The 21,395-nt window shown below is 48.9% G+C and overlaps 1 protein-coding gene, 1 long non-coding RNA gene and 1 other non-coding gene across 4 annotated transcripts in view; 1 reads left to right on the top strand and 2 right to left on the bottom strand.

The window, feature by feature from the left end:
- LOC123618200 (uncharacterized) overlaps positions 1-10,173 on the bottom strand; it is a 50,144-nt gene extending 39,971 nt beyond the window's left edge. The window contains exons 1-3 of one of the 2 annotated variants that reach the window (XR_006726613.2): positions 9,989-10,173; positions 9,653-9,838; positions 8,773-8,962 (exon numbers count right to left, since the gene is read on the bottom strand). This is a non-coding gene — a long non-coding RNA (uncharacterized LOC123618200). The remainder of the gene's footprint in view (positions 1-8,772; positions 8,963-9,652; positions 9,839-9,988) is intronic. The other variant, XR_006726611.2, reaches the window with a different exon arrangement.
- A 4,374-nt stretch (positions 10,174-14,547) lies between these two features.
- On the bottom strand, positions 14,548-16,537 carry ARL4D (ARF like GTPase 4D). Its single transcript, XM_010959574.3, has 2 exons — positions 16,410-16,537; positions 14,548-15,840 (listed from the first exon to the last, which is right to left on the bottom strand). The coding sequence occupies exon 2, from the start codon at positions 15,743-15,745 to the stop codon at positions 15,143-15,145; it is 603 nt and encodes a 200-aa protein (XP_010957876.1). The 5' UTR covers positions 15,746-15,840; positions 16,410-16,537; the 3' UTR covers positions 14,548-15,142.
- Positions 16,538-19,437: 2,900 nt separating this feature from the next.
- Positions 19,438-19,629, top strand: LOC123618208 (U2 spliceosomal RNA). Its single transcript, XR_006726619.1, has one exon. It is a non-coding gene; the product is annotated as a U2 spliceosomal RNA (small nuclear RNA).
- Positions 19,630-21,395: the final 1,766 nt, after the last annotated feature.

The raw sequence follows: 21,395 nt of genomic DNA on the forward strand, positions 1-21,395 counted from the left end.
TGGGTCTGTCACTTTCCATTCATTACCTGTCATTTACTCCTTATAAAATTGAAACTACGAGGTAGGTTCTATTATGACGTCCATTTAAGAGAGAGAGAAATTATTCACACAGAAGTTATGACTTGCTGAAAGTCCTACAGCTCTTTATGCTAAAGAAAAGGAACTGGATTAACTCAATCAACTCAACCATCATGAGTATTTAATGGAGAGTGTGAGGGGAAAGATCAAAGAGAGCAAATGGGAGGAGGAATCAGGGTAGTCATGGTATGAGAGGAAGGGCCCTTGATTTAGAGTAAGCAGCCCCATTTTAAGTGCCAGCTTGGCCAAGTCTAGGCTTCGTGACTTCAGGCAGTTCGCTTCAGTGCTCTAAACTTCAGTTTCTACATCCGCAAAATAGAGGAAATCTTATAATAATAGCTGCTACAGACTGAATGTTTGTGTCCTCCCCCAACAAATTCATATGTGGAAACCTTCATCCCCAATGTGATGATATTTGGAGGTGGGGCCTTTGGGAGGTAATTAGAGCTAATCAGGCCATGATGGGATAGACGCCCACATAAAAAGAAAGAGACAAGATCTCTCTCTTTACCATGTGAGGATACACCAAGAAGGAATCTCTCTGCAAAACAGGAAGAGGGATCTCACAAGGAACCGAATCAGCTAACTCCCTGATCTTGAACTTGCCAGCCTTCAGAACTGTGAAGAGTAAACTTCTGTGTCTAAGCCACACAGTCTATGGTATTTTTGTTACAGTAGCCCAAACTGACTACAACAGCTAACACGTGTGATGCATACCATGTGCCTGGCTTGCTCCAAGCTTCATTCATTGCACAACTATTTTTTGCAAACTTCTCCGTGCTGGGCACTGTCTTAAATACTCCAGACACTCAGAGAACAAAACAAAGATCTCTTCTTTCTATAGTTTATGGTTTAATTTGGAGAGACAGAAAAAAAAAAAAAAAGCAGTAAGCCATTAGTCCTGTACAGAGTAGGTATTCTTATTAGCCTCAGTTTTGCAGTGAGGAAACTGAGGCACAGTGAGGTGAAGGGATTTGCTCAGTCCCTCAGCTGGTAGCAACAGAGACCAATTCAGATGTAGGCTGTTTGGCTCCAGAGGTCACACACTCCACCTCTATGCTAGTCTGCCTCTCCAAGAACGGCCTCACAAGGTTCTTGTGAGAATCAAATGAGAAAAATGTATGAAAACACTTTGTAAACTGTAAAGCACTGTACACACACTGGAGCCAAGAATGTGGCTGGCCAGGATCTGCTGAGGCATTGACCTTAGTGGGAAAGTGACTCCAGTCTTCTGCTCACCGCTAGACCCCTTCAGCTCTGGGGTTCTCCGTGATGCCCCTGATGGGAGTGATAAGGGGCTGAGGGATGTGTGAAATAATGAATTTAGCTTCCTCCTTAGTGGCTCAGATGTCCCACAGCCTGGAACACGATCTGGCTCTTCATCCATGTTTTTATTTGGGGCCATCATCCTGTAGGAAGAGAAGTCCCCCAGGCAGGGTGACTAAGGCTGGTGAGTCATGCCCCTGCCAGCCTCCTCCGTGTACCCGCATCCATCAGCGAGGGAAAGATAGGAGAGCGTGTGCCTGCACCCTGGGGGTGCTCGCTGGGGGCTAATGAAGCTAAGACTTCCCTTCAGACAGAACAGATGGTGGCTGCTCCATGAAGGCTCGCTATAGTCACTCACAGACCCTCACACACAAAATACACACACCCACATGCACAAAACAGGCTCCTGCCTCAAAAAGGGGCTTGTCAGACCTTAGAAGAGGGCGCTCAGTAGTTCCCAGATGACTGAAAGAAGGCATAAATGGAAGGACAAATAACAGATCACATTTGCAAGGCACTTCACAGCTTATAAACCATTGTCAGGCACACCCATTCATGCAATCCTCCCAAAAGAATGATGAGCTTGGTGTCATCAGAATCCCAATTATATAAGAAAATCGAAGCTCAGAGAATTAAACTCAACTCTTCAAGGTCTCACAGCTGATCAAGGGCATTTACTGAAAGAATGAATGAATGAATGAGTTATTGAGCCAGGATCTGAAACCATGCTGTCTTCTCTGAATTCATATATGATGCTACTCTCCTCGTGAAAAGTCAGAGTCTCCGCCAAGGAAGAGAAGTTGGAAGCAGTTGTGAGAACAAGATAGTGGGGGAATGTCCCCTGGAGGACCAGTGTCACCTTCTTAACTGATGCCTTTCCATGGAGAGAGTGACCTGCCCTCCAGGCCCACCAAGCTCTCGCTCGAGCAGCCGTCGCAAACCACACCAGCCACTGTGTTGTAACGTATCTACTTACAGACTCACTCCCCGCTAGACTGTGAGCACCGAACCTTGTTCATCTCTGTGTCTCCAGTGTCTGGCATCACCCAGGTAACGAATGAATGAATGAATGAATGAGTGAAATATGTGGCAGATCCTCTTTTCTTATGTTCTCCAAAACCAGGAAACAGCAACCCCCAAGTATCTGTCCAGTGATTTGGTAGCAAGGAAAAGTACAAGGCCAGTCCTGAAAATCCAAAATCTCTCTCTCTCTCCCCATACCCTCTCCCTCCCTTAGAAAGTCCAGTATTTAGGAGACAAAATATCGCCATGGCAATCTCAGTTTGCAGAGAATGAAAGAGCCCAAGTACATCTCTCAGATGCCCCACCCCAGGCAGCCCCAAAGAGCTAAATTTTCTTTCTCCCTCAAAAGGGCCCACATAGCAAAGCTTCTACCCACGCCTTGGCTCTTCCATACTCCCCCCTCTTCTGCCTCCCTGCAGACAGCCCACCACTGCCACCCTCCCACCCAGCCCTCTGCTATCAGAGCTCTGAACACCCAAAAAGGAAAAACAGTTTGTGCTGAGCGAAGACAGAGCCAGGGAGGAAGGGAAGGGCTGTTCGCTGCCAGCTGACGTTCTGCAGACTGAGCTCCCTGTGTCTGGGCCAGGGGTGTGGCCAACAGCAAAATCTGAGCTAGACAGGGGAGAGGGGAGAGGGAGAAATGTACTGATTCCTACTGCACATCCTGAGTCCTATCTTAAACTGTCCTGAATTGACCTCCCCAAGAGGGAGGATAAGATCAAAGGCTCATACATGATGGAAGAAAAGAGGAGGTCACACATTCATTCGACAAACGTTTACTGGGCATATTATGTGCCAAGCAGCACACTCAGCACAGGAATGCAGACTTGAAAGACAGCATACCTGTCCTGGGAAATCTCACATTGGAGTGGAAGAGACAAACAAGTAAACAGGCAATGGTGCTACAGTGCAATCAGAGGGAAGGAAGAGACAAGCACTGAACACAATGAGAGGTCAGAAGAGGGGCACGTCACCCGGACTCAGGAGTGAAGAGGTAGTCAGAGGGTCTGTCTGGAGGAGGTGACACCCAACACACTGAGTCTTGAAGAATAAGGAGGAATTAGATCCATGAACATGGGAGGAAAGGCATTCCTTGGCAGCAGGAATAGCCTGTGCAAAAGCCTGGTGCTGATGCAGAGAGAACACTGCTGGCATGGGCCATGATTTGGTGAAACCGAATGAGGGCTGAAGCAGAGGAGTGGTAAAGTAGGAAAGTCTTTGTCACAGATGCTAAGGAGTTTGGATGTTGTTTTAAAGACAGTTGGGCTTTCACAAATTTGCATTTTAGAAAAATGAGTCTGGCAACCAAGCAGGGAATAGATTCCCAGGGTGCAAGATGAGAAAGGAGACCACTAAGGAAGCTAAGGAAGTAACCCAGTGAGAAATGGTGAGGACCTGAATTTAGGGCAGTTCTGTGGGAAGGAAAACACAGATCTAAGAGGTATTCAGGAAGTAGATTCACTGAATGTGGTGGGGGGTGGGGGACAGGGAGAAGAGGATGATGCCCAGGCACTGACTTGGATGTTGAGTGAGGATGCCTTGATTAGAGTTGGGGAATCTGGGCAGAGGAGAAAGTTTGGACTGGAAACAGACAAATTCAACATGGAGTCTCTTGAATTTAACATGATGTCTCTTGCAGACATCCCGGGGGAGATATTCAGCATCTAGGTGGAGTTAGGATGTGGGACTAGAGATGAACACTTGGGAGTCAGCGTAGCTGCCATGGTTAAAATCATGGGTATGGATGAGCTCACCCGAGGAGAATGTGCACATCTGAGAGTGTGTGGACTCTGCCTTCCTGCCGCCAGGCACAATGGGCTGAGATAAAGGGACGTGAAAGTGCTTGGCCTGACACATGGGTCAGAATGGATGCTCAATAAATCGCAGTTGAAGGAATAGTAGGTCAAGAATCATGAATAATCATTTACCCTAATGTTTTGCTTCCAAACAGGATCAACATCATTCCCCTCTTCCTTTTAAAACTTTCTGTCCTATTGTCTCTCTCTCTCTGTCTCTTTTTAATCTTATTGTCTCTTGATCCTAATAATTAGGAAGTGCACCTCACATCACATTCCTCCTATTGGGATTCTAGCCTTTCCAGTACTTGAATCCTGATCATTTTGCTTAATATATTTGCCAACAGCTCACCCTCCCTGCCTGCCTCCTACACTCTCCCTTTTCTGATATTTTTAAACTGTTTTATTTTCAGACCAGTATTCATCACTGACATCAGCTGCCTATTTGAAGTATTTTCATCAAATACTATATTTGTGTAGTTAAATCATAACTTTCCGTAGAGGAAAGCAATGGCAAAAATAATCCCCAAATGATCAATTTAAATTACTTCTAATCGGGTTAGGAAGCTACTTCAGACCTTACGTCTGAATATGGCTTTGTTAGATAATCCAAAAATAAAATTCAAGCAAAATGGCCATATTAGGGAAATTGATACAAAAAGAATTTGCCTAGAAACTGCCCAGTTGTTCCATCCCAAGACCTTCAACATGGTACCCAGGGTTCTATCTATCCAACTTTCTCTCCACCCATCCAGTCCATCTACCCATCTTCCAATTCATCCATCCATCCATCCATCTATCCATCCATTCATCCATCCATCTATCTATCTAAAAACATTTTTTGAATGCCTGCTCTACTCCAGATACTGCACTAGGTGCTGAATGATGTGAAAATAAGTGAGACACGGAAACAAGAATCTTCCAGTCCCACTGGAGAAAAAGACCCAAGATTAAAAGAAGAATTAGAAGAGAGGACATAACTCTTTCTAGAAGAATCAAGGAAGGCTTCATAAAAAAGGGTTTTGAAGGAGGAGAGAGAATTGGAGGTGGACAGTTTTTACAGTTTACAGGTTACAGGGCAGAGGGGCAAGGTTTTCTCCCCAATGTATATGCTATACCTGGTATGGGGAATCTAACTATGAGATTTCAAAACATGTCGCCTCTCTTGGCCTCAGTGTCTTCATCATTACATCAAATGTGTCTTATCAGTGGGTTTGTTTTTTTGTTCTTTTTTTTTTTTTCCTCCATTGAATGTTGTGTAACCAGCTGTCTGTTTGCCCAGATTTGAGGGATTTCTTGGGATTTGGGACTTTCGATGCTAAAACAGGACAAACAAGGATGAGCTGGTCACTCTAACTGAACCTTAGATAGGGAGTCCTCAGAGGCAGGAAGTGAGGGAGGTGGGGCTCAGTGGGGAGAACAGTCCAGGGGTCTTAGAGCCCCCACTTCCACTTAAACTGGATCAGTCGTGACTTTCTTGCATATTGAGCTTCTCTGTTAGGTTTTGTTTGAAAAAATATTCCTATTGCTTTTTAGGATTTGGTGTTTTGTAGTTTTTTTTTTAATGGAGGTACTGGGGGTTGAACCCAGGATCTCACACATGCTAAGCACATGCTCTAGCACTGAGCTGTACCCTCACCCCACTATTGCTGTTTAAAAGAGCTTGGTAGAGCGTGTGCTTAACATACATTAGGTCCTGGGTTCAATCCTCAGTACCTCCATTTAAAAGATAAATTAAATTAAGTAAAATAAATGAGAAAATACTAAACTAAATTAACATTAAGTTTTAAAGTCCATAGCATTCCAGACCAGCCATCAGGAAAGCATCCTTCATTTTTCACCTTTCTCTCTCTCTACTCCAGCATCACTTGTTCTGAAATTATATTTCTAGGGGTAAATTTGGGGGTGGGAGGGACAATGAATCGGCCTAAAGAATCCCCTCCTGTTCTGAGGTGGGGCAGCGAGCTGAGAGGGACCAGAAGAAGCAGTTGGAAACATCCCAGCTCCCCCTCCCACCTCAGCTCCCTCTGGCAGCTCTAATTGAGGCCTGTCACAGGGAGAGACGCCAGCTGTAAATTGCATTCATCAACGAATTACAGCAATTACAGCCCCAGCCCAGCCTAATGGGGGTAACACGTCCAGTCAGGGAGTTCCTCCCTCTGATTCAGAGATGCCAAGTGCTTTGGGCTGCCAGGGTCACTTTACCCAGTCCAGACCCCAGACTTTGTCCTGGCCCCACACCCTGCCTTCAGCTAATCCATCAGGAAGGATGGGTGTCCTCATAGACTTCTCCGGGGCACTTCAGTCAGCCATCACTGAAGTTCACCCAGCGATCTAGGCTCTATTCTCACTGCTGTTCTTTAAGCAGAGTTTCCTCCAGATTTGGTCCCTGGGAGGATTGATTTGCTGAGTTCAAGGGCCTGTTAAGAATGCTTTCCTTGTTGGCAGTGGGCCGGCGCAACTCCTCCATCCCCTCTGGCCACCTGGACAACACAGGGCCAAGGCTAGGGTGAGGTTCAGATGAAACCTGTGGAGGTGTAGTGGAAGTGTCACCTCCCAGAAGGAGAAGTATGTGGCCACCCACACCTATCCACAGCTGCTTCCTCTCTCCTCCTTGGAGCCAGCAGTTCTGGTTTCAACACAGTGAAGGTGTGTGTGTGTGTGTATGTGACATACCACAGGAAATCCACATACTAGGCACAGGAAGATGTGGACAGCATGACATTGGACCCTCTGTGTGATCTGGGGTATGAAAGAGCAACCAAATGCCCTCAGAGAATATTCCTTTCTTCTCCCTTGCTTTTTGCCTCAGAATTCTGGCAACTCTCCAAACAGGGCTGTGCCAGAGAAAAGAAAATTTCAGAGGTCAGTCCATCCACCCCTCCAGCCTTTGGCCAGAAACAATCATCTCTTCCTTTCTCCCAGTCCCTGTTTGAACTTGGGAGGGGGCAAGGAAAGGAGGTGTCTTTTTAGTTCTGAAATTTCTAAGGAAGCCAGCCCAGATCCCACCCTTCCCTTACGGAGAATGCGTCCTGTGATGTTTAAGTAGGAGTCAAGCCTCGAGAATGAATTTCTCCTGAACTGTCCTTGCTCCAAGAGAGGAGGTGGGAATGGATACACCCAGTAAAGGGAGTGCACAGAAGAAGGGGTTTGGGTCAAATGTCCCCTGGGACCCCAAAGCTTTCTGCCTAAGGGAGCAGTGGGGCTCAACTGACCCACTGGCAAGGGAAGAGGTCAACAGGGATGACTCAGGAGCCCCAGCTTCCTGGAGGCTCTCAAAGAAACTCAGCGTTTCAGCCTGAATTTCAGATAACCCCTAGAAGAGAGACAGCAGATCAGAGGCAGGAAACAAGGATGGTGGAGGCAGGGAGGGAGGGAGGGACCAAGAAACAGATGGAGGGAGAAACAAGGCAGGACAAGGGCAGATAAGGGCTGAGGCCGAGGTCGAGGGTGAGAGTAGAAAGAGGACTAGATTGCCAAACAAGGAGAGCAATCGGGACTCCGGCCCGCCCGCCCGGTCAGCTGCTCTTCTCCTCTCGGTCTCCACCCTGAGTGGATGCCCGTGATGCCCTACCCAGGTCCCCTCTGCTGGCTGTGAGTGCTGGTTGGCTCCAGTGACTCCAATGACTACAGTGGCTCCCCTTCTCTGGAGACTTGAGCAACCAGCAGCCAGCTGACTGATGGGGGTAGGGGGTTTACAAAGGACCAGCTTTCCTGCCTCAGGGGTCAGTCTCCATCAAGAGCTTCTCCACAGAATCAAGCTGAAATTAGACTCCAGCTGTAAGAAGGGTCCTTGCTTAGCCCCTCCCCTGCCCTATCCTGCTTCCCTCCCTCCCCTTCTCCTGAGAGTTTGTCCTCAATAAACCAGGTACCCCTGAATCCCTGTCTCAGGCTCTGCATTGAGGAAACTGGATCTAGGACACTTACCTTAGCTCCAGCACCTAGGATGGTGTGTCAGTATACAATAATGCTAAATCGTATGATATTGTATATGATTGATTGGGGAAAAAAATGAGTGATTGATTAAATTAATGCTCTGGGTGGGAGATAAGTGGAGGTGGGTGGGGGATTTTATTGTAGGACTGCCCCCCCCCGCATTTATACACACACACACTCACTCACACACACTGTGTTAACCTGATCCCCACAGTACATCCTGTCTGCACATAGGCCACCTGCTTATGTATGTGTAAAGTCAGGAACAGATAATCCAGTCTGGGGATTATCCACACCCCCAGCTGGCATCTTTCCCTGCCTGAGCCCTCTTTCTGCTCTAGCACTTTTTGGGAGTTGGGGGAGGGTTGGGCGGAGTAAGGCCGCAGGGGAGGGCAAGATGGTGAAACTCCAGTCTATCAACACTGTGGCTGCTAGCTGAGCAGTATGATGACAGGTCAGAAACTATTGGGTAAAATCATGTTAGGAGTTCTCTGTGGATTCCAGGTATCTGGGCTCATCATCAAATATAAAGTTAAAGAGATGTTTATGGAGTTAAAACACCCTGAATGAATCTCAGAAAGTCACCTGCAAAATCATCAGGTTTGGATCAGTGACAATCATAGTTTGATAAGGTGCTTTAAGATAATTCAAGATATACAAAGTCTTAACCTACCCTGAATGCTTTCCAGGAAGGAGATGTGCAGACCTTTTGGACTGTTCAGTCCTCACTGTCCAGAAGGCCTTCCTGTGATCTACCCACCTTCTGCAGTTTGGTCTGTTTCTCTTCTGATTTCAGCAGAAAGGAAGAACAGTGGAGCTCCCATTCTTTGACTCGTAATGCCTTTTTCCCCAAATATCTGGACCTGCATTGTCAACAGAAATAGAATGCAAATGACAGCTGTAATTTTAGAACTTCTGGTAGCCACATTTTTTTAAAGGTAAAAAGAAGCATATAAAACTAATTGTAATGAAGCATTATATTTAACTCAATATATCAAAAAATTCAACACCTCTATATTAAAAAGTATTCATGAGATGGTTGCATTTTTTTTTTATACTAAGTCTTCAAAACCTGTTGTGTTTTTCACACTTATAACACATCTCAGTTCAGTTCAGCCACGTTTCCCCTACTCAGTGGCCACATGAGGCTGGTAGCTGCCATATGGGACAGCACAAGTCTAGACCTTGGGTGTTGCTTCCCCAACACCTGACCTCGGCTCCTCTGGAGTGGGAGGCAGAGAATGGGAATCTAGATACAATCTGACTATCCTGGGGTGACCTTAGGAGGAGCTGAAGGAGGGGAGTGGTGAACAGACTCTAGGGAGAGTCCCAGGCCAGGTAACTAATTACGTGGAAGGGAGGAACGAAACTGTGTCTGTTAAACCTCAAACTCAGGTCTTTTCTCCTGAGCAGTAGATAGGGCCAAGAAAGTAGTCCCCAGGCCATGGTCCTCCAAATTCCATGTTAATCAGAATACCTAATTCCAGTTCGAAATCTGCTTCTTTTCTTCACCTCCTCCAGGAAGCCATCCCAGATAAACTCCCCAAACTTACTTGATAGCTTCTTTCCTGAGTGCTGTCAGCATTTAAAGGCTAAAACCACTTCTTTACTGAGGTGATACCCCAATCCTGCAACTGTTGAGTAGACATCCCACATTCCACAGATAGGAGATACTGTGTGCCCCCCACTGTCCTGGGGATTCAGTAGTATGCAAATGGATGAGGGCTGTCCTGGACCACCTGGAAATGAAGGTAGACAGTAAACAAACTTAAAACAAAACAAGGTAATTTCAGAGAGTGATAAGATGAAGGGAGAAAGATGATTAAGGAGTTCCCCACACCCACACTGTACTGAGAACCACAGAAAGTGAACCAGAAAAATTCTGATACCGTTTACTCGTCCTCCTCACTTTACAGATGGGTAAACTGAGGCCAGGGGACAAGGAATGGCTTGGTCAAGATCACAGAAGTCAGTGGCAGAGCCAAGTCTTGCTTTGTGGGTTACTTTCTGAGGTGCTGCCTGGTCAGACTGGTGGCTCTGCTCCTCCCACATCAGACTGGGAGAGTTCCAGAGAGTGAGCAAGCCCTTCTGCCCTCTCTCTCCCGAGGGATAAGAGTCAGCATCTGGACTGGAAAGCAATGCATGAGCTTATAAAAACAAACACAATCAAAAGCACAAAACCTCACTTTCAGCAATCTTTAAAAGCCAGCTGTCACCCCACCCTCCTCCCTCAATCTTCTCACCAGATTTAATAGGAGGGGATGGGAGGTGCTGAAGAGATAAGCCCTCCCGGCTCTCCCACTCCCCGTCACTCCACTCCATTCAGGAGGGGCATATACCCGGGATTAGCCCAGGGACCTGAATGAACTAAACAGAGACCGAGCCCCAAAGAGTCCAGAGTGGCCAAGGGAGCTGATACTTCATGCTTCTGCTTCCTTTTCCAGGAGTCCATGAGCTATAGTGGCGGGTGGGGGTCCTCACTAGAGGAGTAGGGGTGGCGGGGTCCAGGGCCCCCAGCTGCCCTCCTTCAGGCTCAGATCTGTTCTCCAGGTTCCTTTCAGAGCACACACTCCTAATCTCAGCCTGCCTCCCTCCCTGGGCCAAGTCCTTGGGATTTATTTCAGGAGCTGTTTCGCCCACTCTGCCTGCCGTCTGTGAGAAGCTGGGTGCTTAGGGAGTCCTCACCATCTGCCCACCTCCGCCGTCAGCCAGGCAGCCCCGGGTGGGGCTCAATCCCCAGGCACAAAAGTCAGCCCAATCTCATTCCCCAGGCCTGCAGATTCTCCACCAGAGTCGCTGATGATTTTATTTCTTACCTCCCTCCCATAAAGCAAGAGCACCGAATTGTCTACCCACCCCTCCTCACACACACACACACACACACACACACACACATCCTTCAGCTTGAAGAGGCTTTGAAATCTGAGGATGGAGGATGAGGAGACTAGAAGACATTCCCCCGGCATGCACACCCAAACCCTCTCTACACACAGATACACTTTGGCATTATGTAGGAAAATTTGAAATAAATATATCCTTTGACACAACAATTACACTTCCAGCAATTATCATATAGGAAATCTCCCCCAAATGTACAAATAAACGTGTACAAGGAAGTTCACTGCTGGGGACACAGTGTGGATTTAATTAATAAATGAAGGTCCATTCATACCATGGAATCTCATGAAGTCATCAAAAAGAATGAGAAAAATCCGTATGTCCTGACATTGAATTATGCCTAAGATCTAAATGAGAAAAGGAAAATTGTACAACAATATGCCTTAGATAATCCCATATGGGATATATGTGTACAGAGAAAAAATATATACAGAAAAAAATATCTGGAAGATTATACATAAAAACATGTTCACAATGTTTCACTAGCTCTGAAGTTTAGACTATGGGGCTCTCCTTTTTCTAAGTTTCTTTCACAACAAAGATCTATTACTTTTGTAATCAAGTTGGGGAAGGGAGAAAATAAAAATAATAATAATTTTTTTAAAGAAAGAAAGAAAAAACAGCCTCCTCTGTCTTAGCCAGGGGAAGAGATTTCACAACACCCACCCACAAACTCCCCAGCCGTGGTCCCGCAGATGGCCTTGGAAATGACGTGTGGCTACAGCTTGCCCACCCCATACAGCCCGGGGCTGGCCTGGGCCTTCCCTACTGCCTTGGCTTCCTCCCCTCCCACTGGCCTCCATTCAAAAAAGGTCTGTGTAGGAGAACGGGCTGTCCTGGGTACTCCTAGTGCTTCAGTGGAAGTCAGTGTTTCCCAGGCCCTGGTGGAAGTGTCCATCTCCAAAAAGAGTTGGCATGACACATGGTCAGTATGAAAGGAGGGTGGTGACTTCTGGCCAGATTTGAGGCCAGAGCTCTGCTGGGCTTTGGAGATAAAGCCCCTACTCCTCAGGAAGGGGAGTCGGGGAGAGGAAAGCTGGACCCTAATCTAATCAAGGGAGGGAGGGAGGGAAGGAGGGGGAGGTCAGAGCTCTGCTGGTCCCTGTCTCCTATCTTCTGTTGCCTGCCCAGGGAGTCCAAAGAGCCAGCCTGGGAGGAAGGTTCTGGACGCACCACTATGTAGCGATGTCCTCGGGCAAGTCGCTACCCTTTTAGGGACTTCTTTCCTCCCTTTTTGCTACTTTTCCTTGAACACATACAGCATCGGAGGACTGGAGGGGGCATAGGAAGGTGAGGGACCACTGCCATCTTTGCCCTCACAAGGGCCTTGGGGAAGCGCAAAGCACTTTGGGAAAGTGCCCTCCATCTGGATTTTACCATTCAACCTGTGCAAGGAGAAGAGGTGGCTAGGGATGGGGGGTTCAGCTCAGAAGGGAGCTCCAGGCACATTGGTTTCCTTCAACTTCACCTCACAGATAGCCAGCCCCTGCCCACCACTCCGGGTCCCCAGAGACCCTCTCCCCTCGGGGAACCTCTCCCTCAGCACCCATCTCAGGGTCTCAAAGAAATTCTCCTTAATAAAGAAGCTGAGACGAGGAAACTACAACCAGACTCCCTGATCCCACCCCCATCCCCAGCCAACTGTCCCAGAGTTCAACATGCAGAATCCCTGGGGTGAGCTCCTCCCTTTCAGCTCTCCATCCCTTTGATGGACTGAGGCAGGATTATTCTGAAGCTCCAGGCCCCACCCAGCCAGAATGTAGCTTTCTATCAGAATTCCCCAGTGCTCCCCCCTCCCCACAACCCCTTCAGAGAAATTGGCTTCTCCATCTCACCCTCACTTGCTGCCGGGACCCCCTTCCTCTGCCTCAAGCTGGTCAGGGCCCAGGGATGTGGACTGGGACATTCACAAGTCTCCTGTGGACCATGGCCCCTGTCCAGGGCTGGACGGGGGATGGGGGCTGGAGGAGGGGAGCAGAAGACAGTTCTAACCAGACAGGGAGGGAGGGTGGTTGACAGAGCCACGGAGCTGACACCATGGAGGCCTCTCTGCAAGGGGTGGGGCAGCACCTCCGCATACACACTCCCCCCAAATCCAGAGACCTCAGTCCCCTAGGTGACCAAAATAGGAGAAAACAGGTCCTTGCAGACTTTGAGACAAAAGAACAGAATTGGGGTGGAATGGGACCTAAGGTCCCTCTAGCCAGGTCCTCCCCAGCCTGTTTTTTGGGCTGCAGAAGAGGACCCTGCCCTGAGGACTGGGAGAGACGAGTCACAGGTGTGTGTAGAGGGCCCAGGTAGCATGTGTCCCCAGCAGAACCAGCCCAGCAACTCTTTCAAGCAGGCCTCAGCACTGACGCAGAGTTGGGCACCCTTCCGGATGGATGCACACACACACACACACACACACACACACCATCCTGTCAAACATCCTGAGAGCTGAGGGAGGCGGGGTGTGCAGGTGCTAGCAAACCTGAACTGGTCCAGACTCAGCAAAGCTCAGCTTCTGCCACCAGCTGGCTAGGAAGAAATGAGTTCCTTAGGAAGGCTTCCCCAGGATGAGATGGCCAGCACTTTCTTTTCCTTCCCAGGTGCTTTCATCTGATTCTGGATCTTGTGTTTGCACAAAGGGTGGGGTGGGACTAGGAGGCTGGAAAATCTGTGCTTGGTTTTTTCTCAGGGGTCCCACCCAGGTTAGGGGGAACTAATTGTCCTCAGACACAGCCGGCCCTTGTGCTGGTGAGGAGAGGGCAGCCCTAAAAGTCTGGGCAGGGGCTTTCAGGTCCTCACGACATTAGCATTTTATTCTTACTATCACCGCTACCATGGGTGGCCTAGGTGGGTATCCAGCAGTCCTCACTCCCACCAGGCTCAAACAGCTCCTCGACTTCCCCTCTCGTGGGAATAGCTACCATTCCCAAAGCTGGATGAGTCATGGCTTAGTCACAGGTGCCAGGCTGGCTCAATCCAGCCCAGCCTCCCCAGCACCAGTCACTGCCATTGCTGCCAGTGAGCTGCAGTCAGCAGGACTGAGCACAGGGAAGTGGTTTAAGGCCAGGAGGAAATTACTTTCCATTCTCACTGTGTTGTGGGGGCGGGGTGAGGAGAAAATCAGACTAACCACCTGAGTGCTGGGCATGGACACAGAATGCTCTTTGAGGACTTACTTATATAGACCTAAGAGGTGTCCCCAAGGGCAAGGACCTAGGAGCAGCTCACACCAGCAAAACTTGAAGTTAACTCTGCAAGGACCAGCTAGTATCTGGGGCCAGAGGATGAGGGGAGGGGAGGAAAGTGGGAGAAAGAAGGGCTCCCCTGCCAAAAAAAAAACCTGGCAGAGATTAGGCAATAGCATGGGTTTTGTTTTTTTTTTTTTTTTTAACTATAATCTCCACCAGCAGTCCCATAAACACAATCAATTTTTTAGAGAAGTGCTTGCTTTGCAAATTCAGCTTCAGGATAAGTCCCTCCTCCCTACCCCTGCCTGCCCATATAGAAATCTTGGACTATCCCTGGGGCTCGGTAAGGAGAGAAAAATGCCAGACCAAGGTTAGAGCTACAGTATCATCAGTCTTTAATAACTTATAAGCAAATGCTAAAAAATAATTAATAATAATAGAGGACACACATGGCTTATAAAAATGGTTGTGAATCTACAAAGGTAAGGAGGAATTCTTGGCACTTTCATACACATACAAAAACATAGAGTATTGTGACTGGCACCCCTAGAAAAGCAACCTGGGGAGACTCCAGTTGGGGAGCGGTGAGAGCCGAGAGCTAGTTGTTATTCATTCCAAATGTATCCTCCCAGCAACTTTCCTTTGCCCTCCCCAACACAGCTAATCAAAAAGCCAGAGAAGAAAAACAGGAAACAGGGTCGAGGTAGAGTCAGTTTACATTTAAGTCTCCACAGTCCTGCAGCCTTCACTTCTCCAGAAGTAAGGATGAGGGGTGGTTGCGAGAAGACACCTCATCTCCCATCACGCTCCCCCAGTGCTGCCCCAAAACAGGACCCCCAGTGTGCAGCTTGGTCCTTCATTGAGGTGGACAGGTCCTGCACCCTGGTTCTGAGTGAGGGGTCCAACAGGCTCTGCCTGGCTGTCCAAGTGTAGAGACCCCTCCGGAGAGGACGGGGCAGCCTCAGGTCACCGTCTCTTCTTGCCCACCCGTGCAGCCTTCTTTCTCTTGAGGATCATCTCATACAGGCGCTCGAGGCCTGGCTGTAGGCCCAGCCCGTCCACAGCACTGCAGCCCTGCACGTGGGTGAGTGTGGCAGCAGCCAGTTCCCGGACTGCCAGCCTCTTCTCCACCTCGGCTGCACTCAGTGCCCCAGGCTGATCCTGCTTGTTGGCCAGCACCAGCACAGGCACACCTTGGTTGTCCGAGGCCCGGCTGATTCGGTGTAGCTCCACCTTGGCCTCCTCCAGCCTCTCAGCCTCAGCAGCATCCACCACAAACACCAGCCCGTCTGTCCGGCGTGTGTAGGAGCGCCACAGCGGTCGAAGCTTCTCCTGTCCCCCAACGTCCCACACTTGGAAGGTGATGCCACGGGACCCTCCCAGGGGCACCCGGATCTTCTCTGTGTTGAAGCCTTTGGTGGGGACACTCTGGACAAACTCCTTGAACTTGAGACGATAAAGAAGGGAAGTCTTTCCAGCCGAGTCCAGCCCAATGACCACAACGTGCAGGGCCTGGAAGTGGGGCAAGAAGGAGGCGGTGGGCGCCATCTCAGTCAGGTGGTTCCCCATGATGAACTCTGGCTAAGGTGCAGGTCTTGGGGCTAACAGTAGAGGCAGGGAGGAGGCCTTGAAACTGCAGGCTCTGGGGACCACAGCTGGGTTATCTGAACAGGGAAAGGTCATGAGAGAAAAAAAAAGAGGAGATGTTTAATAATAAACATGAAATTTGCAACTCTCGATCATTTCCTAAATCAGCTGTCCATTTTTTCTTTTTTCTTTAAGCAGCTGCAGGTAAAACAGAGACTCTCCTGTACTTCCCCCTCTCTGGGGCCCCTGTCAGGAGCGATGAGACCTAGAGAAACCCCCAGGTCCCAGGACACGGAGGATGGGGAGAGACGCCTCCATCCAGCGGCGGATGGTCAGCTTCCGAGCTTGTGGAGCGATAACAGGCACCGCGAACCCTGTTGCCTAGGCGAGAATCCTCGGGGGAACGTGCGAGTGGGGCAGCGGCTCCAAATTAAGAATCAGGCTGCGAGCGCTGAGACCCGAGAGTAAGGCCCACTCCCACCCGCCCTCCACATCCCCTGATGGCTGACACGCCCCTCCTTACACCGCGACCCTTTCCCACCACCCCGCGACATTCCACTGCCCGCCCTCCTCCGATCGCAGTTTCCAGCTCCTCCAGCCCCGCACCGGGACCGTCGCCTTGACCCGGTCTGAACAGCCCCTTTACCTCCCGTCAGCTGCGTTCTCCCCGATCCCCTGCGGGCCAGCCACGCGACGTTCCCCGCTGCCTCCAGCGCGCCGGCACTGCGGAGCGGTCCCGGGTGCTCAGCCTTAAAACTCTTGCGTGACGTCACGAGGCGCGGGCCAATCAGTGACCTTGCGGCGGCGAGGCAGGGCGGGGCGTTGGAGATAAACGGACTGCAATCCCAACCACACTGTGATGGACATCTGCTCAGTTGGTGACTGTTTTATTTGATCTTTTCTACTATATTCTAGTATTTGGAATTAAACTCGGGATGAATCCGGGATGAAGATGGGAAGGGTAAAAGGAACATGTGTGACAGCGTTTGACTCCGGAGGAGAGGTAAATAGCTGGATACCATCGCACCCCGCCTCCCCCAGGCAGAAATTTTCACCTCACGGTACGCTCCCTCCTCCACGGTCTACTCGAGAGATACTGACGAGTCTTCCTCCTTTCTCTTTCCTAATTCGGTGTGAATCTGGAACGTCATAAAACAGCCTAAACCCACTACCTCTATTGATCCTCACAACAGTCCATGAGGTAGGGACTGGTGTTGTCTGCATTACAATAGGTGAAGAAAGCTCTAAAGGTCTCAATGACTTGTCCAAGGTCACACATAGCTAGTTAAGTGTCTGAGCAAGGATCTATCTGAATCTAGTGCCTGGGCTCCTCACCATTTACCTATCCAATCTGTCTTCAGGGAGATTCTCAGCAGAAATCCCCCAGTTGCTGGTCAGAGTGACCACAGGCAGCAGACCCCCTGAGGGCCTCCATTGTTCAAATCAATAAAGACAGAATGGGAGGGGGGACAGACTGGGAGTTCGAAATCTGTAGCTACTGACAGGTATATATAGAATAGATAAACAAGATTATACTATATAGCACAGGGAAATATATACAAGATCTTGTGGTAGCTCACGGTGAAAAAGAATGCAATAATGAATATATGTATGTTCATGTATAACTGAAAAATTGTGCTCTACACTGGAAGTTGACACAACATTGTAAACTGACTATAACTCAATAAAAAAAATAAAATAAAGACAGAATCCTTCTTCAATTAACAGAGTGTTTGTTGACCTCATTACATGCTGTGAGCTCTGCATGAGCCAGAGAGACCATAGGGACACAGAGGATGTGCAGACAGGACCTGGCCTCAGGGCTTATACTCTACTGACAGAGACAAGCCTGGCCACTGACAGGGAAAACTGGGACTTTGTAAATCATGAGAAAGAACAAGTAAGACTTCAGAAGAGGGAGAGAAAGTGTCAACTAGATGCTTCTGGAAAGGTTTCTAGAAGTTAATTAGTCCTGTGTAGGTTTGGTTGGGAGGGGAACAGGACTGAGTCTCATCTCCCCAGGCATTACAGCCTGATATAGTCTGGGCAACCCTGAAGAGGAGGAGATGTCACAAAAGGGCAGTGTAACCAAAGGATAATAGTGATTACCTGCAGGGAGGTAGTGAAATTGAAGGTTGGGAGGGGGATCAAAGGAGAATGAAATTGTAACTAATATTTCCATTTCTTACAAGGAAGCTGGATTTTGGCATTTACTTTGTAATTCAGTATTAACTTTTTAAAAGGGGGACTGGAAAAAAGGGAGGGGAATTCATTGCCTGATAGGAGGACCTAGCCCTTCCTGCCCACTAGTTTCCCATTTGTTTAGCACCAGTCTGTCTTGCTGCCTTCTCTTCCCCTCCCTGCTCCAAAACCAGCCACCTGGTTTCCCCCCAAGCAAGGCAGGGAGCTTCCTCAAATCCCTGAAGACATCAAGACCTTAGGTAATTAGTTTGTTACACCTCTACGTTGGGGGGTGGCAGAATGCAGCAGGAGCTAACGCACAGGAGTGGAATTTAGTTAAGAGGGGGAAGACAGAGCAGGCCAAGAGGTTGAGAACCACTAGCCCTTTGAGTGGCCACTGAATGCCAAGCTGCAGTCAAGGAACTTTGCATACTTTTCCTTTTTTAATACACAACTCAAACCCTGTAGCAAGGATGGTTATTCTAAAAAGAAGAACCAAAACACAGAAAAGTTGTCAGTTGTCCAAGGTCACCCAGCCAGAAATTGGCCAAACTTGGCTTTGAACAAATGCTGTAATGGCTGTGAAACCAAAACACAGAGAAACAGACAACACATGGAAACTGAAAACATAAGAGTTTTTTTCTGTTTTGTCCACAGTCTTCGAAACTTCTTTCACTTTTCTCCTACCTCTCCTGGGCCTCACACCCAGGAGGGAAATTGTCACTTGATTATCTGATGAAGGAGATGAAACTGGCAATCTCACCCCACCCTTTGTCTTTTCTGTTTGCTAGAGAAGGTGTTGATGAACAAATGGGAAGGAAGAGGTGGGGCAAGGTAGGGGTGAAGAAAGGGACCCAGTTTGTCAGGGCAGCACCAGGCAGTGGGCCTACCCCAATCCAGACTCCTTTAAATGACAATGCCAGTCCCCACTTCCAAGACACAGCCTGGGCCTTAGGAGACTTCCTCCATTAATGACTGTTTTCTTTCCTGGCAGCCTCATCTCTGCAACTCTTTCTCTCCACAAGATCACAAACCAGGACCTGGTGCATGGGAGGACTGCCTGCAGAGAGCATTCCACCATTCTTACATTGAGCATTCATAAGTTCATGCAGCACCCGTCTCCAGCCAGGAGCTGGTATTTGTGCTACGGGCGGGGCTGCCTCTAGCTCCCCGCCGTCTTCTTCAGATCTGTGGTGCGGGAGTCGCGAGGCCAGGGGCGGAGCGGGACCAAGGTGGCACCGTGGTGGCCACGTCCCTTGGGCGTAGAGGGGCGGGGCATGCAAACAGAGGCTCGTTCTCCGGGAAAGATGGAGGCGGGGGGAGCAAAAGGAGGTGCGAAAGTTGACCAGGAATGTGGAGGACATCTACAACTTCAGTGGCCTGGAGATTACACAGGATAGAAAGCCAGAAATGTCGACTGGGGTGACATTGCTCACCGTGACTTCAATGTGGATGGCGGAGAGGACGGTGGCGGCGAAGGCAGTCCATTAGATATCGCTTTTCAGCCCTTTGGCTAAGATCAAGTGTAGTATCTGTTCTTATCAGTTTAACATCTATATACATTCTCTACCTGAGAACGAATTATTAAATGGATCTTAAGGGCAAGGAGCTGGACTAAGAGCTTGCTCCATCTACTCCACGTATCGACCTGGTATTGCAGTGTTTCCAGGAACGGTGCCCTCCTATGAAGTGTGAACAGCAGACTGAGTGTGTTCCGGTTTGCATTTTCCTGTAATCTTTCAATATGGCGTGTCGCTCTTTCTTTTTTAACAGTGCAGATCCTGTTAGTTTCTTCTGTTTTTTTTAACTTAGGTTCTTATATGGTGTGAAAGGGAAATGCTTTGTTTTTTAATACCTTTGCTCTTTGTTGTAGGTTTGATGGAGTTCAGTAAGAAAGGCTCTCTGCTCTAGAAAGTTTGCTTTAACTTTTCTAAATGCACAATTCAAACCAAGTAGTAAGTGTGTTTATTAAAAACAACAACAACAACAAAAACTAAACTAAACCACAAGAAAATTAAGTAACTTGTCCTAGCTCGCCTAACTAGAAATTAGCCAAACTTAGCTTTGAACCAATGCTACGAAAGGGAAAAGAGGAACAGAGGGACACGTGGAAACTGAGAACACAGGTTGTCTTGTGATTCGTCTACAGTCTTGGAAATTCTTTACCATTTCTCTTATACCTGGGCCTGACACTCAAGAAGGAAGTTGTCACTTGATTATTTGATAAAGGAGGTGAAAGTGGCACTCTCACCCCACCCTTCATCTTCTGTGTTAGCCAGGGAAGGTGTTAATGAACAAATGGGAGTGAGGAGGGGCGGAGTGAACGAAGGGCCCAGCTTGTCATAGCAGCACGAATACTGCGGACCTACCCCAGTAGGTCTTGACAGCCTCACATCTGTAGCCTTTTCTCCCCACAAGAACTCAGCCCAGGACCTCGAGCATGGAGGATTGGCTGCAAAGACCATTCCACCATTCCTACATCGAGCATTCACATGTTCATGGAGTGCCTGCTACGTTGAAGGCACCGCTGTAGCTTCTGAGCACACAGCACTCGGTGAAATGGATGAGGACCTGCCTCATGGAGTACACACTAGAGAGGGGAGAGGGGAGAGACAGGCAATAACTACAGGAGTTAATTGCAGGTGGTGATACATGTCATGAAGGAAAATAGAAGAGGGAGATGTGCTAGACAGGGACCGTGGGAGGGAACTACTCTACATGGGGGAGGGGTATGGCTCATGAAGGCTCTCCATTGTGACATTAGAGCCAAGGTTTCAGTGACAAAGAGAAAGGTAAGCATTCCAGACAGAGGGACAGACTAGTTGGGACCTACCCGCTTCCCCGCGTTGGCTCGCCCAGCTGGGTCAGATGCCAGCTGCTGAGTGAATGTTCTTCCTCAGAGCTGTCTCCCCACCAGACTAAGCGCTGAGCCCAGGGGCTGGTTCTTCCCATCCACAGCTCCACAGTGCCCAGCACTGTGCCTGCCGCACTGTAGGCAATCAGGACGGGAAATCTGGCGGGAATTCACGATTGCATGATGGAGTGATTACAGGTACTCCAGGGGCATCCATCCGTAGCTGGAGGTCTCCTGCTCTGGGATCCTTGAGACCTTGGTGGGGGTCGGCAGGGAATGCCTGTAAAGCCCTGCACCTCTAGGCAAGGTCTGGGCAGGACTGAACTCTCAGACCTTCACTGGGGAGAAGGGGTTTCTTGGAGGAGAATAACAAGCCATGGGAGAAATGACACGGGAGAGAGAGGCCCCCCCCTCAAGGCCTGGCGGGCTGAAACCCTGGGCTGAGAGTCCTCGTGAGTCCTGTCCCTCACCAGGAGACTGGCTTGGAAAAGCCACTTTCCCCTGGGAGCCTCGGTTTCCTCGGTGTGTAGGAGGCGCTTATGATTCCCTACCCCTTTCCCGAGGACAACCCACGCGCTAGAGCAGGGGACGGTACAG

This window comes from Camelus bactrianus, chromosome 16, assembly GCF_048773025.1.
Source record: "Camelus bactrianus isolate YW-2024 breed Bactrian camel chromosome 16, ASM4877302v1, whole genome shotgun sequence".
In the NCBI taxonomy this organism is placed as follows: Eukaryota; Metazoa; Chordata; class Mammalia; order Artiodactyla; family Camelidae; genus Camelus; species Camelus bactrianus.